General features: G+C 47.7%; 2 protein-coding genes across 2 annotated transcripts in view; one reads left to right on the top strand and one right to left on the bottom strand.

Moving 5' to 3' along the window:
• LOC139347268 (uncharacterized) overlaps positions 1–17500 on the bottom strand; it is a 233030-nt gene that overhangs the window by 147706 nt on the left and 67824 nt on the right. The window lies entirely within an intron of this gene.
• The window catches only part of galnt14 (UDP-N-acetyl-alpha-D-galactosamine:polypeptide N-acetylgalactosaminyltransferase 14 (GalNAc-T14)), a 121023-nt gene that overhangs the window by 80803 nt on the left and 22720 nt on the right, over positions 1–17500 (top strand). The window contains exons 4-7 of the mRNA XM_070986693.1: positions 5822–5889; positions 8997–9062; positions 12997–13118; positions 17186–17273. Coding sequence (XP_070842794.1) covers positions 5822–5889; positions 8997–9062; positions 12997–13118; positions 17186–17273 — 344 coding nt within the window. The remainder of the gene's footprint in view (positions 1–5821; positions 5890–8996; positions 9063–12996; positions 13119–17185; positions 17274–17500) is intronic.

The raw sequence follows: 17500 nt of genomic DNA, 5'->3' as shown, positions 1-17500 counted from the left end.
CTGTTTGGTGGAGTTTGCAAATGTTCAAAAGCTGAGCAGCTATTTGTGTTTTAGACCACGTTTCTTCTGCTTATGTAGAAAAGAGTGAACTCATAGTGTCATCAAGTTTTTACATGATGAACCCTCAGAGGTCACAGGTCACAGGTCCAGTGGACTGGATCTGGCTTCATTCTGGCTTCAGGAAGGATGGATCATTGTGTGGTTTTGCAGGTTTTGGCCCATTAACTGCAAATAGTGTGTAATTTACATTACTGCTGACCCAAAGCAAGCCATCAATTCTTCCATTGATTTTCCGACCTGCAGGCAGCCTCTGATTTTAGTGCAGTACACTTAAAGTACAACTTGTACTTGTACCTTTATTTATTTATTTTTGAACTTATGATGTGATGGTGCTGCAGTTTGAAGGGAAGACCGGTCGTCTTGCTGCAGGCGATAAACACAGACAGAACAGACAAGCTGCACTTGGCTGTGGTTTGCATGAAAACAGTGGCTCTGGAGTCTCGCATGGAGTCCGTTACTTGGCTTTCAGCTGTGTTATTGGCACTGTGTGCTGTTATGTGTGCAGTGATTTTAAGTAGAAATATTTGCGTTTTTTGGGGTAAACCTGCCTCATACACACACCCTTCCTCTGCGTGGTTTCTGCAGATCGCTCTCAAACACCTCAGAGTTTTCAAAAAGCACATGAATGCACCAGAAACAAATGTGTTTTGAAGCAACCTGCTGATATAAACCGCTAATGTCCCTGTTGTCAGAGAGGCTGCTGTTACTTATTAACCTGCACGACAACCGACAGCAGAGGTCGTGTCAGACATGTCATAATGTGGAGCAAAGTGCTGAGAGAAAGCCTCCATCATCAATCTTCATGGGTGAATACTTCTGAAAAACATCAATCTGCTTATTCTCCAGTCTTCACTGGATCATAGCCAAAAAGTTTACAAGAGATTTTTGTTCTAAAACTTTTCTAAGAGGCTTTCAAAGATGTTTAGTTGGAGACAGCAAAAAATTGCAATCTAATTTCAGGCGTCGGTTTTCAAGCAGAAAAAAACAACTTGAATAGCCAGATAATGGCTGGATAAGTTTTCTTTTTACTATCTGCAATGCCGCCGTGCTGCGGGGACTCTGAACAAACTGAGAGTGTGCTGAATGCCTACAATTACATTAGAAAAGGCTATAATTTGGGAGTTTTGTGCGCTTTGGGGCTCGACGATACGCAGGCCGAACTTTAACACGTTGGATTTCTGAGACAATGATGGGCACTTTGAAAGCTTCTCGTCTCATGATCAAAGAGATGCTTTCTGAGGGAGAGCCGGCTTGTCGATATTTAATCAAGCTCTGATCCGAAAATTGATCTCATCTTCTCCGCGGGGCCAGAGATAAGCAGGCGAGGACAGGGGGAGGGGAGGAAAGGAGCGGCGAGAGAGAAGAGAGATGTGGTGCGTTTGAGGACGTATTAGTTTTAATGGGGTTAGTTTGTTTTGACTCTGCACGTGTGTGAGTGTGTGTGCGTGCAAAGAGCTGCAAAGCTTCCATTATTATGGGAGAAGAGGTGGAGGGAGAGGCCTGTCCCTCTCAGCACCACCTCAGCACTTTCTGATTCAGTGGAGCTAAAAACGCGCCGTTCAGAGTCCGATCGCTTCCTCTACAGCTGATCACTCCGGATTTATTAGGAGGTCGTTAGGCAGATTGATGCTCGCTGCTTTCTCCTGCCAGTTCACTGTTTTATCTGAGAGCCCCCCCGCCGCACCCGGCTCGTCTTCCTCCCTGTCTCCGTGTTTCTACCTTCAGGGCACTGATCAGAGCAAACGTGTCGTAGAGCTGAAACATTTTCATTGATTCTTCACAGATTTTGTCCAACGGGCTGAAAAACGTGTGCAGCTTCAGCTGTAACGTTGGACAATATTAGACAGGATCTACAGGATTCTGATCCGACAGACCGTCAGTGAGTCTGTCTGTACCGCTCTGCGCCTGTATGAGGCCTGTATGAAGTAAACACCATCAGACAGTAATGAGTGAAAGCAGATATGCAGCGATAAGACTGAATTTGACGTGGACAAACTGGCCTTTTGACCACGTCAAAAGACTGATGCTCAGCGCTGTAGATCAGCAGTGATGAGACAGTGTTTACTGGCTGCAGATATACGACATAATGCATCAGAGCTAGTTAGACAGAGCTGAGCGTGGTGAGCGGCTGAATCAGGACTTCTTCAGCCTCTTTGGATCTGCTGGGAAAGGCTTTCTGTCAGAGCGAGACAGATTAACGTGCCCTGGAGACGGTGCAGCGCATCGTTTTAAAAGACTAAATCTGAGTTTTTAAGAGCTAATGTTCCTGCTACATGTTTTTAAAATGTCTCCATGTCTTCAGGAATAAATAGGGACTTTTTGTCCAAATAATGGATTTTTCATTCTTGCGGTATAATTCCCTCGTTTTCCTGTCAGAGGTCTTGATAGAGAAATTTGTTCTGGAGTAAGATGGAGGGATACGGATGAGTGGAAAGACTGGTGGATGCAGGGGTGGAGAGAAAGGAGTGATGAATTACTCCAGCCAGGTGGAGGATGGAAGAACGGGCTGTCAGCGAACCAATCAGGCAGAGAGAGAAGAGAAAAGAGGGAGGGAACCGAGCGGAGGTGCGAGCAGAGAGAGATGGAGAGCTGCAGAGGATAAAAAGCATCAAACGTAGAGAGCAGAGGGTGAGACTGCAAGAGGAGTAGGAACTAATTTGACTCCTCACCTGCAGTGAATGAAGTTAGAGAAAAGCAATCTGGCCTCTGATTTACAGTCAGAGTAAAAACAACACACCCACAGACACGGAGCAGCGACGGCGGAGTGTTTTCACCGCGACCAGCAGAGCAGAAGATGCCTCGCTCACAACAGCTGAAAGCATCGCTCCTCAGGTGTAAATAAATCCATAAATCCCAGCAGCCGAGAGGCGAGACCATCTGAAACCTGTAATCGAGTTCTGTGGCTGCGTCACCGTTCACGCAGAGCGCAGAGCTGTCAGCCAATGAGATGCTTTCAAACGAACAAACAAAGTGACAGCAGACTGTTAACACCGGCTTCAGTGTTGGCGAGCTAATTCAACAAATCAGCTGTCAGCGTGCAAAACAGAGATGAACAGAGCTAAAGCTTCTTCCCGAAGTGTTTATCTTCATCATTTGTTTGCAAGTCGCAGTTAAATAAAGTTAATGCCAAGAATATCAACGTCACGGTGGCGATGGAAGATGTGGAGGAGATGATCACAGTCTGCAGGATTCATCCTCTGAGGTTCATGACTGTCTGCACAGAGACGTCATGACAGTAAATCCAAAACGTAAAGCCGCACTGCGAGTGTGTGGCTGTCGTGTTGTCATGCAAAGCTCTCGTCCCACAGCGCTCCTCCTTTCCTTCTCCTCCGTCTCTTACACACTCTGTCATGTCTGCTGCCATGAAGTTGCACTCGTTCATCCAAAGCGCTCCGACCTCGATGGCGGCAAACCAGAAGGTGCAGTCGAGTTCGGCCCGCACCTGTCTCACATTCAGCCAGCCTGATGCTCCAGTCAGTGAGCGAATTGACTCTCCGTCCATCTGTCCGTTCTTACACTGGACCCTGTTCAGGGGCGTGTGGGCTGGATCCTGTCCCAGCATGCACTTGGCAGGAAACAGGGTGAACGATGGACAGATCGCCGGCCTTTGCCAATGGACGGGACACAAAATCGACCAAACGTGTCAGCCATTAATTGAACAGAGAGAATCCTGCCTGTTCATTGCTGATGAGGCGGCGGCGTTGGTGATACTGTCACCTTCCTGCGCCGCCGCCAAAGGGCCGATGAGCTAAACATGGCCGACGGCAGGCTGTGACATGTCTTGCTCTGCTATCAAAACTCTGCGTTTTGATAGCAACTTTTATCCAAATAGCTGCGCTCATGCGAGCCGAGCATGGCTTTCTCCTGCAGGAATTCAACCGTTCACCCCGGTGGTCTCAGCAACTGTAGCGCCCATTTTGCATCAGCGCCACAGCCGCGGAGCATCGGGTTGAAATTCCCACCGGGGGCCACACACACAGCTCTAAAAATGCACGCTGTCAAGGCACTTTGGATGAAAGCGCTCTCCAAATGGCAACTGTAGGTAATGAAAATTTTTCAAAAAATTCCCCCTAAAATTGATATATAGCGCGCTGGAAAGGAGCGGCGCAGATATAGAGCTGCTATTCTGTGGCAGCCGACTGCGCTATTGTCAGCGGTGATAATATTTTCTGTGAGCTGCAGATAGCTTCTCCCTCAGCACGCCTGAGGGGAGGTTAAGCCTCATAGCTACTGGCCTGTGAACCAGAGAATGGGAGCTCCTGTGTGTGTGTGTGTGTGTGTGTGTGTGTGTGTGTGTGTGTGTGTGTGTGTGTGTGTGTGTGTGTGTGTGTGTGTGTGTGTGTGTGTGTGTGTGTGTGTGTGTGAGTGAGAGAGAGAGAGAGAGAGAGAGAGAGGTGGTGAAAGGGAGGAGAGGAGGTGGAGAGAGAAAGAAAAAGAATGAAAAGAGATTGTATCCATCAATCTATGCATGTCCAGATGGATGGATGGATGGACGGATATATGGATGGACGATGGATGGATGGATGGATGGATGGATGGATGGATGGATGGATGGATGGATGGATGCATTCAGCGGAGGATTTAATGGGATCTAATGAGATAAATACACTCTTGACTTTCTCCTTGATTACCTCATTTCTCCTCTAATCCCTCCTTCCATCTCCATCTCTCTTTCTTCCCTTCCTCCTCCTCCTCCTCCTCCTCCTCCTCCCTTCTTCTCATCCATCAGTCCGTTCATCCATCTCTCCTGATTGCTCCTCGACTCCACGGAGAGAGCGAAGGAGTTACAATCAGGGTTATTTGTCTCCCTTACCAGCCTGCCATCTCTCTCTCTCTCTCTCTCTCTCTCTCTCTCTCTCTCTCTCTCTCTCTCTCCCCCCTCCTTTATTATCCCTCACTCTTTCATCTCCCCCCCACCTCCCCCTCCCTCCCTGCATTCATCATCCCTCCTGACGGGGTCCGGTGCCTCAGAGACTCATAGTTTAGCCCCACACCTCCTCCTCCTACATTATGGGCTTCAGCTCCCTCCATCCCTCGCTCCCTTCTTCACTTTCTCCTCACTGCCTTCCCTCCTTCAGGTGGCTCCCCTCTTTCCTTCCACCTCTCCTTCTCCTTTCCTTCTTACTTTCATTTTTTTATTTTTTATCTCTTTTTCCTTCATTTCTTCCGTCTTTACTCCTCCACCCCTAACCTAACCTTCCTCCTCTCTTCTTCCTTCCCCCTCCTGCCATCTGTCTCTCCTCTCATTCATCCTCCCTCTGTTACCTGGCCTCCCCATGTCCTCCCTCCCTCCTCAGCCTCATCCAGAGGGGATGATGAACACGGAGGTTATTGAAGAGTTGAAATAATGAAATAAAGCGGAGCAGAAAGCGACCCAGAACAAAACACATTTTCTTATTTTCTTCCAGTAAAAGTTATGAATTTTTTATGTTTCAATCTCCCTCTTTAATGAAACACTTTTTTAGAGGCGACACGTCATACATTTTCATAACAGGAATTTGGGCTGACATTTTCAATATGTTGTTTCATATGCAGTGCATAATGGATTCATGAGCAGCTGAGTGTGTGTGTGTGTGTGTGTGTGTGTTTGTGTGTGTGTGTGTGTGTTTGTGTGTGTGTGTGTGTGTGTGCGTGTGCGTGTGCGTGTGCGTGTGCGTGTGCGTGTGCGTGTGCTTAGGCTGGCATTCACTCATCAGCCCTGTGTGTGTGTCACATGCATTAATGCTTGTTTGAGACTAATATTTTCCTTCTGTCTCTCCAGCGTTTTGAACAGAACTCCGGTTCATCTCATCCATGAAATCATTCTGGTGGATGACTTCAGTGACGACGGTGAGCTGCAGCTGGACACGCGGTGCACACACACACACACACACACACACACACACACACACACACACACACACACACACACACACACACACACACACACACCCCTCATGTTTCCATCACTACTTTTTGGGGCATATCTTTGAGTTACATTCATTTCTTGGAGTCTAAAATGTAAGTTGTGGGTCCTCATAGGAAGGTGAGTCCCCACAACATGACTAATAGGCATCCACACACACACACACACACACACACACACACACACACACACACACACACACATATTCCAGGTCTCTTCCAGGTCAGAGATAACAGAGATGAGACCTACATAACAGGTCAGAGGGATGAATGTGTCCACAGCAGCTGGGTCCACAGTTTCAGGACTGCATTGAAGATGAAAAGAGACCTCCATTCTGGGTCATGGAGGACACCGATGAGCTGCGCATGAACAGCGTGTCTCGCCTGCAGCTATGTCCTCTCTGTCCCCAGAGAGACACAAACAGAACAAACGTTAACTGAAAACAATGAGACGGACGTGATTTGACAGTGTTTGGATTCTTCTGAAGGAGGCTGTGATGAAGGTTGTTCTTCATTATCAGCAAATCCAATGAGAAAATCAAACCCAGCTGCTGACTGATCCACTGGCAGGTAGTGTGTGTGTGTGTGTGTGTGTGTGTGTGTGTGTGTGTGTGTGTGTGTGTGTGTGTGTGTGTGTGTGTGTGTGTGTGTGTGTGTGTGTGTGTGTGTGTGTGTGTGTGTGTGTGTGTGTTCAAGGTAAAAACACTGACTGGCCACATCACAAATCAGACCAACCTGTTAAGAAACACAGCTGAGCTAAACGTCGTGTTTCTAACTCTCTAACGCCAGTTTCAGGTCTCAGAGACGTGGCTGGTTCCTCGTCCTTTGTCTCAGGCTTCACTTTTTGTCGTCGGTGAAACCACGGACGTGAACTCGACAGAAAAAGAAATTTAAAACTCTCCTCTGCAGCAGTGAGGGGGAACATGAACACCAATTATCCCAGTAAGGAAAAACCAACTTAGCAGAACATGCACTGTTCAGAACTACCCGACTCTCCACGTCCTATTATCAAAGACACCTGCTGAGCCGACCTGACAGCCAATCAGGACCAACGGTGCCGCGGGAACATGTGCAGGAGCGAGAGCCCTTGTGATGAAGGTTAAATAGTCCCACATTTAGACTCTGAAGAAAGGATCCAGGCAGACGAGGAAGCAGCAGAGACGCAGTCAGCGGCGGATGGACTCTGTGCAGGTGATCAGCAGCAGCGTGCGCACTTTGAACGCATCACCCTGAAACTGAACATGAAGGCTGAGCTGGAAACCACGCAGCTTCACTTCACCTCCTCCCACGCAGCACTGTGTCATTTAAGAGCTTTTATAACTCGCCTTTGGCTGTAATCCTAATTTCTTGCAGTGATTTATTTGGGGATATTTAACCGAGCATGAATCGTGTTTTTTTTTCTTTTTCTTTGACGTCCTGCTGCATGTCAGCAGAAGGTTTCTTGATCTCTGTCGTCAGTGTTGCCGCTATGAGGGACGTACAGATTCATGTCTGAGTGGCTCGCAGTCTTTTTGAAGGTCAAGAAAATCGACTGAAGAAATCGGGAACTGATGCACGTTTCCATCCACGTCTGTTGTGATGATTAGGAGTCAGATGCCAGTGAACCAATGAGGAAGAAGAATTCATTCACTGAGTCTGTTTCTGTGGCCCATCGCTGCGCTTTGCTTTTGTCAATACATCAACTTTTCCACCTCAGACCTCTTTGGTATTGTGGAACTTCAGGCAGATAAGGAAGTTGTGTTCTGGTCACATGTCACACATCCTCCAATCACAAATGTCCATATAAGCATTTGGCTCTCAGTCTGTCTCCACTCTGCCTCCATGTTTCTGCTCTGCTGTCAGATATCCAACTCCTTCCTCCCGTCTCCTCCACCCTCCTCCTCCACCCGTCTCCTCCTCCCCTCTCCTTCACCCGTCTCCTTCCTCCAACCTCCTCCACCCGTCTCCTTCCTCCCTCTCCTCCCCCCTCCTCCTCCACCCATCTCCTCGTCCCCTCTCCTCCACCCTCCTCCTGTTCAGGAAGTTAGTTGTTTGTAAATGTCGTGTTTCTTTACTGCGTGCTCATCTTCATTTCGGCTTCCTGACCTCGGGGACTCAGCCTCCGTCTCGCTCAGATTTGGTCCAGATATCATTGTAATAAATAATTGAAATATCGATGTTGAGAATCATGACTGAACCTTTGTTTTGGGAGGAAACTAGATTTTGAATCCAGAGTCAAAAAATAGCTTTTCTTAAGTTTTAACCTTCCAAACAGCTGAAAACGTTTCTGTTTTTGTTTCTTTTTTCACGAAGAGTTCGCGGCTTGCCGTTATTTAAAGGAGCTGCTGAGCGGAGAGGAGAGCGACCAGGCGTCCATCTGGTTCAAAGGGCTCTGATGGAGGTTTTCAGTAATTCAGGGCCTTTAAACCTTGACAGAGTGCGACTCAAGGCTTGCCTTTTTTTTCGTAACAGTCCTGAAGAACTCGTGCCAGCACCGTTTGTTGTCATGTGTTTGCTCCTTTGTGCTGCAGTCCTTCACAAGCCGTCATCAGCCTTATTTATTTCTTCTTATTGTTTCAGAGTCACAAAGAGTGATTGCACCTTTCAGAAATGTTGGATTTCTACTGACGCTCATGTTGATGTTTTAAGAACAGGCTGCTTTTGTTCCTAAACATGTTATGAACATTAATTTGACTGGTCCCATCCCAGCGGGTCTGTTTCTCTCCTCTTTCCCTTTCTTTTTGCATTTTGACACTTTCCACCAGAGTGTTTTTTGAACATGTATCACAGCAGACAGTTAAAATAATGCATTAATACAACTCAAAAATTCAGCGGGGAGCGCACAGCCGGCTCAACAGCAGCTAAACAAATGTCTGAGCTGTCAGACTGAAAGCTTCAAATCGCCGTCCTGCTGCAGAGCTTTTCAACGAGCTGCTAATTTCCCTCCAGAGTCAAGAAATAATCAGGATTTATGACACAGCGCTCATTATTCTGTTTGCTTCTCTCAGATGTTACTGTGTGTTTGACTTCATTGTTCTTGTCTTCTCTTTCAGAGAGTGACTGCCAGCTTCTCATCAAACTGCCCAAAGTCAAATGTATCCGCAACAGCAAGAGAGAAGGTGAGGCAACAGCCGTGTGTGTGCGTCTTTAATTACCCATGATGCTTGTGTGTCTGCATCCGTGTGTTTCATGTAGCTGTACACACCTCTGGCCTTTTCATCCCTTTTGCCAAAACACGTCTCCATATGAACCCATGCTCGCAGACGGACGGACGGCGAGTGAAGAGAAATTGATTCATTCATCTTTGGCTTCATATGGAGCTGCAGAGCTGAAATGACCTGAAGTGAATTGAAGTGACAGGAGCTGCTGCTGAAACGGAGCCCAGAGAGGCAGAGAGAGACGCACACCGTCATAAAAGAAGTGCTGCTGAAGGGAGGATGTCGTCCGTGAAGTCAAACCAAACGTCCCGCAGTTTCAAAAGCGAGTCCACGACCTGAAATTTGACGCGTTCCTTTGAGAGACGCCAGAAAATCTGCGTAAAATCAGCAGAATGCATAAATAACATGGCAAAATGATCAGTGACAGCCAGGGGAGAGCGGAGAGTTAATGCCTCAATCACACTAAATATGGATGTTAATACAGTCATGCGTCATGGCCATGCTCATCATCTCTCTGTATAATCCATTCAGAGCTGCCTCCATGCTCTTAAATATAGAATACAAATGAATGCAGAACACAAATTAACATGACAGCTGGATAATGTGACGGGGTCGTGAGCATTTTGGGAAGGAAATGTGCGATGAGAGGCCAGAAATGGTTCCTGCTCCTCCACTGCAGGCGACTCTGGAGGCACGCACAAGAGTTTCAGGGAGCTGAAGCTGGTTTTCGATGCTCGGGACTCATAGGAAGCTCCACCCTGACGAGAAACATGTGGAAGATGTCACATGCCGCGGTGGAAGGTTACTGACAAACAAAACGAAGTGATTGACTGCAGCTTGAAGATGCCAAAACCTCTGAGGTTCTAGTGTTTTAGTCCAGCAGTCTCCAGGCTGTTACCACTCCAGTGAGCAACACATGTACTCATTGGTAGGTTTAAATCCATTTTTCCAGTTTAATGGAGTTTTTATCATATTCAGTGAATTTGTCCTTGTGTTTTCTTACCTGTCAGCTCTGTGTGTGAGCTGAACAAACCCAGCCTTCATGCACATCTCTGGCTCTGGAAACGGAAAGCGAAGCTGAGCCACACAGCTCAGTTCTGCTCTTCCTCCTGCTCTTCCTCTTCCAAGTCATCGCCCACGAGGAGCAGAGCAGTGAAGCACAATCAGAAATCTTACTTTGCCAACTTGGTATTAAAATAGTTTACATGCCACAGCATGCTGCACATTGTTTCCATGTCTGTACCTGTGTAACTCCACCTGAGACGCTCTTCTGGTTGGCTAGCCCTGTCGTTAGTGTCAGTCTGAATGCAAACTGCAAGCCAAAAGTTAGCGTTCAGGCACATGTACTGAGGGACAAGTGAGGCAATGAGCTGCAGGTGACACCAGGTGAGGCGAACGAGAGCTGTCCGGGTCGTGACGGCTGCAGCACCTGACACCTGCTGAAGAGAGGGGGGATTTGATTGGCTGCTGAGCTCAAATATCAGCAGTCTTCCTCCAGAATCCTCCACCTTTAAGATCAGAAATCCATTTCTCCCATACCTGAAGCAGCTCCCGGGTGTCGTCTCCACCTCCAACTATTTGACGCAGATCTTTCTGAAAGCTGCGAGTTCCACCTGAAAGGTAAGATTAACTCGTGGAGCAGGCATCACGCGGCTCCACGCTCTCGCAGCGCTGTAATTACAGCAGCTCGTTCATCCCCTGAAAACCACACAAGCTGCTGTTTACACAGCACAGAAACACAGACGAGTGACGCCTGCTCGCTCTCAGCTCTGCCTGTCCACGCCCACACTCAGACCTTCTCACCCGAGCGCCATCTTCCAGGACGGCGGAGACAGAAAGACATTTCCAGGCGTCTCATTGCTGTTATTTGGAGTTTGAGCAGCATCTTCCTCGCTGTGGCAAACTGAAGTGAAAACACTGAGAAGCCTCGTCTCACATTTGGCAGCATCGACTGAGAGGCTGCTCAGAAATGTCTCAAAATACCAGTCTGCATGTTGTCCCTGAAGGATGTCACTGTAGGACAGTCATGCTGATCTCACACAGGCACGCACGCACACACGCACACACACACACACACACACACACACACACACACACAGTTCATCAGTTTGTTCATGGCTTCAATCCGTCTGACTTGATTGTCTTTTAATGCCCATAAAAACACACCAGGCTGAAACGTCATGTCTTCAGTGAGACACACACACAGACATACAAGTACTTACATATTTGTGAGGACCCTGTTCCTGAGCCTTCTCCCGTAACGTTAACCTAAACCTAATGTGAAGGTAATCTTAACCAAAGTGAGTTTCTGCTTTGCTTCGTTGGTGTTTTTCCGGTCCGCTTGTCTTTGACACGCCAACCTTACATTTCCTCTGACACACACGCTGAGTGTGTGTTTGTGTGGCATGAACATGCAGCCATGTTTTTTAACAGATTTTTGGTGGACTGTTCCTTTAATCGGACAAAGTGCTTGTTTGTTTCGTCGTTGAACGCCATCGACGCCTGGGAAAGCTGGAGGATCCAGCAGGCGCCCGCTCCATTCTGCACTCTGATTCGTCCTCACAAACACACAAAAGTACAGTAGCACGCACACACAGCTGTGATAGGTAGAGACTGTCAGGAGTTATCAGCGTACATTAACACTTGTACAAAGTCGGCCTGCCCGCATTGTGTGTGTGTGTGTGTGTGTATTTGAGTTAATGGGTGTCCACTTGTGTGAGTGTGTATCTGTGTGCCTGCTTGTATGTGGGTTCAGTTTGTGTGTGTGTTTGTGTGCGTGCGTGCGTGTGTGTGTGTGTCCATCCATCCAGAAAATAAAGCCTTATTGAGGATGAAATGGGATTTTTAATTGGCTGAGCCTCGGCCTAACAGAGCAGCGTGAAACTCCACGGCCCCTCGTACAATGTCACCGACACACACTCACAACAGACACACACACAACGAGACTGCACACTCAGCCCTGCACATGCATACACACGCAGAGTAGGCCTCCATGTCAGGGAGTATTGATTAGACCATTTAGTCCAAATAGAAGAGAACAGTGGCCCCCATCAGGGAGACCTCCCTAACAGGCCCATTTAAACACACGCACACACACACACACACACACACACACACACACACACACACACACACACACACACACTCTGTCTCTCTGCCTTTCTGCAGCACAACCACAATCAGCCGACACACACATTTCTCATCCTGACACTAACCTTCACTCCCCCCCCCACACACACACGCACGCACACACACACACACACACACACCTTTGCTCTAACACACACACGCTGGATGTGATGGGCCTTTTAAAAGGTTGTGTCCATGTCTGACAGGGCCTCTAAGAGCCCCGCATCGATTTTCCTCTTTGCTGACTGACTGAGGGCGAGCGAGAGTGAAAGAGAGAGAGAGACGGGATGTCAATGGGCAGAGCAAGGCACTAACAAGGCCAAGGTTAGGGGTTCTATTCCCCTCCTGTATCAGTGTTCTGTCCTGGATATGTGTGTGTGTGTGTGTGTGTGTGTGTGTGTGTGTGTGTGTGTGTGTGTGTGTGTGTGTGTGTGTGTGTGTGTGTGATCGTCACAGCTCGTGAGTGTGAAAGTTGAACACACACTGTCTTATCTGATCTGCCGCCCTGAAAAGAATCAATTTCAGTCGGCAAAGTGGGGGATTTCAAATCAGCCGAGAGGAGCTCTGAGGGCCACACGAGGGCGCGCGTTCGATTCCGGCCACGTCCGAGCGCACGCACCAAAGCACCATACGTGTGTGCGCACGCGGTGCGTCAGAGGCGTTTACATCACGACGTTACAGGTGTTTCCTCTGTGACTGAGTCCATGAGGACGGACACTCGTGTTTCTCTTGTGTCATGATGCTCATGTGTCTGTGTGTGCGTCAGGTCTGATCAGGTCCAGAGTTCGGGGGGCCGATGCCTCGAGGGCCGGGGTCCTCACCTTCCTGGACAGCCACTGTGAGGTCAACAAGGACTGGCTGCCCCCCCTGCTGCAGAGGATCAAACAGGTAGACCACAGTCCCACCCGCATGTCTCCAGACACTTATTAAACCTACTTTCCACAGGTCTAACCTTGAAGACGAGTCTGTGTGTGTGTTTAGAAGCATCGTGTGTGTGTGTGTGTGTGTGTGTGTGTGTGTGTGTGTGTGTGTGTGTGTGTGTGTGTGTGTGTGTGTGTGTGTGTGTGGACTCCAGTGGTTGAGGTGAAATAGCACCATGGGAGAAAATAGCTGTCGTCTGATTGCCTCTCATTAAGAAATAAGTGCTGCACTCTCTCCTTCACCCTGCTCCTCTGTTTGTCGCTCCTCTTCCTCTTCTCTTCCTCTCACCTCCTCTTCTCCTCATGTCACTTTTCCCACTCATCAGTTCCGCCTCCCTTTTCTCACCTTGCCTCCTTTTTCCTCTGTCCCCTTTTTTTCTGTCTTCACACCTCCTCTTCTTGTCCTTCATCTCATCCATTTCTTCTCCTCCTCTTTCTCTCCATGCCACCTCTCTTCATCACTCCTCATCTGTTTCTCTCTCTCCTGCCTCATCTCCCTCACTTTTAGTCTATCACCTTATCTGACTCCTCTCCTCCTCCTTACAACACTCACCTCCTCATGCCATTTCCTGTCCTCTTGCTCCTACTCCTCTTTTCTTTTCATGATCTCTCCCTCCCTCCTCTTGCTCTTCTTTCCCTCTCTCTCCTCTCTTACATCAGTTTTTCTTCTCCCCTCCTCCCTCTTTACACCTCCCTTCCCTCCTTTTTATCACCTTATTTGACCACTCTCCTTGAGGCTCTTCTCCTCTTTTTCCCATTTCCTCCTGTCTTCACCTCTCCTTTCATGTCCTCATTGCTCTTCTCACCTCTCCTCCATTCTTCTCTCTGCACCTCCTTTCAGCTCCTCCTCTTCTCCTTCATTACTGCTGCCTGGCTGCTGTCTATTTGCTTCCACTTATCCTCCTTTCACCTAATCTCATCCTCTCTGCTCCTCTCTCCTGACATCATTGCCTCCATTCTCCTCTTTTCTTCTCCCCTCTGATTTTCTTCTTTCCTTTTACTTCTCCTTGACTCCTCTCATCTTCCTCCCTCTCTCCTCACACCTCCTGTCTTATTGTCTCCCACGTTTTTTCCTCACCCGTCCTCTGCTCTCTTTACACCTCTCCCTTCCTTTCTCCCTCTCCTGCATCCATCTCTCTCCTCTCCTACCCTCTCTTTACACCTCCTCACACCCTTTCATCATATTCGACTCCTCTCCTGTCCTCCCACCTTGTCCTATTTTTTCTTTCCATTTCTTTTGCCTGTCTCCTCCTCCTCCTCCTCCTCCTCCTCCTCCTCCTCCTCCTCCTCCTCCCAGTCAACGCCTGTGTTTGCTCATTTTAAAGACTTCTGATCTCCATCTATAGAGCAGCGATCAATAAGCAAAAGCACCACACACCATCATCCATATTCATACTCACGGTTTAAGTGTGTGTGTGTGTGTGTGTGTGTGTGTGTGTGTGTGTGTGTGTGTGTGTGTGTGTGTGTGTGTGTGTGTGTGTGTGTGTGTGCGCGTGTGTGCGTGTGTGCGTGTGTGCGTGTGTGCAGGAGAGTCATCTGTCACTGTCTGTCCAGTCACTTTAAAGTCATATATTTAGATTTAAATGTATGAGGTATTGATCCAGGTAAACGCACACAAACGCACACAAACACACACACACACACACACACACACACACACACACACACACACACACACACACAGCTGCACACCACCATAAAGTTCTGTTCCCCTCAAAATAACTGTCTGTCTCACTGATGGAGGGCTAAAGTTCAGCCTCCACTTGCTCACAGTGTTTTCATACAGATTTGTTTTTCATTCAAACATTAAACTTTATTGTCCACGTCCTAAACGTCATGCAATGCTTCGACGGCACTCTCAAGTCTGAGTCAGACTCTTGGACTTAAGCTCAGGATGCGTACCTGTCAGCACCTCTGGAAGCTGAATGTTACTGAATGCTGAATGCAGATGAGTGGCAAGTCAGGTCTCACAGTGACTTATAAACTCCATGTTTGTTTGTTTGTAGTCAGCTAACACTGTGCAGGATTACGCTTGTAAACTTTAAAACAGGTGTTCAGCTACTCGTTCTTATCTCTTATGAGCTTAATTGTTGGCTTAAGATAAAAGATGCCATCTCAGAAACGATCAAAAGGTTTTAAAGACAAACTCAGAGCAGCCTGAAATGATGAAAACTCACTGTAGACTGCAGCTTCACCTGTGCTGCCTTTGCACCTAATGGGGCCGTGCTCGCACTGCAGGATGTTCAGTAAAGACCTCTGTGATCCAGCGGGAACGCTGGAGACACGCGTGAAGGATGCTCACAATGATGGCGGTGATGATGCAGGATGCTTTCGGGGTCAGCTCCCCTCTGGGCTCGGTCATCAAATATCCTCATTTCTAATCAGGAGGGGGAAAAAAACAGAAGAAATGGCTGAAATTAAGAAAGTGCTCCCCAGTGATTTGAAAATAACACTCATCCAATTACAACAGTAATGTCGCGAATGCTTCACCCCGAGTGCCGTGCTGTCATTACCGCAGCAGCCATTAAAGCAGAGGCAGTGCTCTGTGTGTGTGGGGGGGGTGCAGCCGGCGTCCCCTTGCACTGACCCTGCAGCTAATGGTCCAGAACCGCTCCACCTGCTCCGTAATATCACTGGCTGAAGACGCATCCAGCCGTTTGGCCAAACTAATAGAGGGACGCTCGGTGATTTAACAGGGACCTCAAGTCTGGCATGCTTTTGTGTGTGTGTGTGTGTGTGTGTGTGTGTGTGTATGAGAGAGTGTGTTTTGTACTTTTATCCTTGTAAGGAGCAAACGGTGCCATCAAGGTAGAAATATGAGGGAAATCAAGTGCAGACTTTTTGCCAGTTCTCACTTTTACAAGGATTTAGGAGTCTATTTATGGGTTAAGGAGGCAATAACTAAACTAAATCCATAAGAGTCTTATGGCCTTATGGAAGATTAAACAGTTCGGAGGGATATGAGCAAAAATAAGTCATTTTCTGGCAGTGATAGCTGTCAGTATTTTTATATTTCCTCACTTGTGTACATCCTGAGCCTGAGTTTTCGGAAACAAGAGCACAGTTAGATCCAGCAGCCGCGAGTATGAAGCATCACTTCTGAATCTACTTAAATGTGCGCTTGTCCACATACATAAGTAAGCCACTTAACACAGCAGCGTCTTCATCCTTTGCCCGCTGATGTGGTTTGATCTTGTAAATAGTAATTTATTCTGACACTAAGGAGCCTAAGTAAATGCACTCCGCCGTGTTTTGTTGTAGTAGTTAAAGGAAACATTTTGGGGAATTTGCTTATTTGCTTTCTGTCTGTGCGGATGTCATGTCTGCACATTAAGTGTGGAGTTTATCTGCTCTTGAAGTCTGAGGTCTGAATCAGAGTAAGAATCCAGTTTAACCAGTTAGAAGCTTGTGTAACATAAACAAAATGTTTATTTGAAAGCACAGGGAGAAAAGTGCGTATTTATTATTCATCCAGCTCATCTGTTCGCTTGTTTTTCCACCAAAATCAGTTGAAAGTTCATCCAGAACGTTTAGTGGGACCTGCCGTCAGGTGTCCTTGACACGTCTGTTTCGACCTCGTCTCGTCCTCAACGCTCATAAAATGAGAAACCTCTCAGAAGAAAAGCCCTGTGAATGCTGCCAGCGTCCTCGTCTGCTTACATTTCTTCCCTCCGTTCAGCCTTTTATTAATTTTTTCAGCTGCTTCTTGATGAATTCTCGTTTCATTTCGGTATTTCTTATTTTCATAAGGCTCCACAGTCTGACATTAATGCCTGCAAAGTGAATAAAATGGAGCTGAACGGAGGCGGGCGGAGGTAGAGGTCAGTCTCACCTCGCTGAATGCTGCACGGTTGGCGCCAAATGGCTGAAACTCCTTTTAATGTGCTGGATTATAACGACCTTGGAATATATAATAACATACAGCCTGTTCCACACATGCACACAGATTGAAAAATGAAGTCACAGTGGAATTTGATTCGCCCTTCTTTAACCCTTCATGAACGCCTGTGTGTGTGTTTGTGTGTTTGTGTGCAGGACCCGACGCGTGTGGTCAGCCCGGTCATTGACATCATCAACATGGACACCTTTGCGTACGTGGCGGCCTCCGCTGACCTGCGTGGAGGTATGGGAACACTCTCTCAAGTAGAAATGGCTCTGAGGCTCCTTTAGGCGTCTGTTGACGACAGAGAAACCCCGAAGCTTCCTGCTGGATGAAGGAATCCTTCAGGACAAGCTCATGAAGCTGTGAGCCACTTTTGAGGTGTTCGTTTCCGGCAGTGACTCTCGAGGTGCTTGTTGGACCTCAGAGGGACCCTGGGTAGTCACCAGTGAGCTGAGAGGAATCTGAAC

This window comes from Chaetodon trifascialis, chromosome 19 (assembly GCF_039877785.1).
Source record: "Chaetodon trifascialis isolate fChaTrf1 chromosome 19, fChaTrf1.hap1, whole genome shotgun sequence".
Taxonomy (NCBI): Eukaryota; Metazoa; Chordata; class Actinopteri; order Chaetodontiformes; family Chaetodontidae; genus Chaetodon; species Chaetodon trifascialis.
The sequence above is the reverse complement of the archived record's forward strand: the minus strand, read 5'-3'. Positions and strand labels throughout refer to the sequence as shown.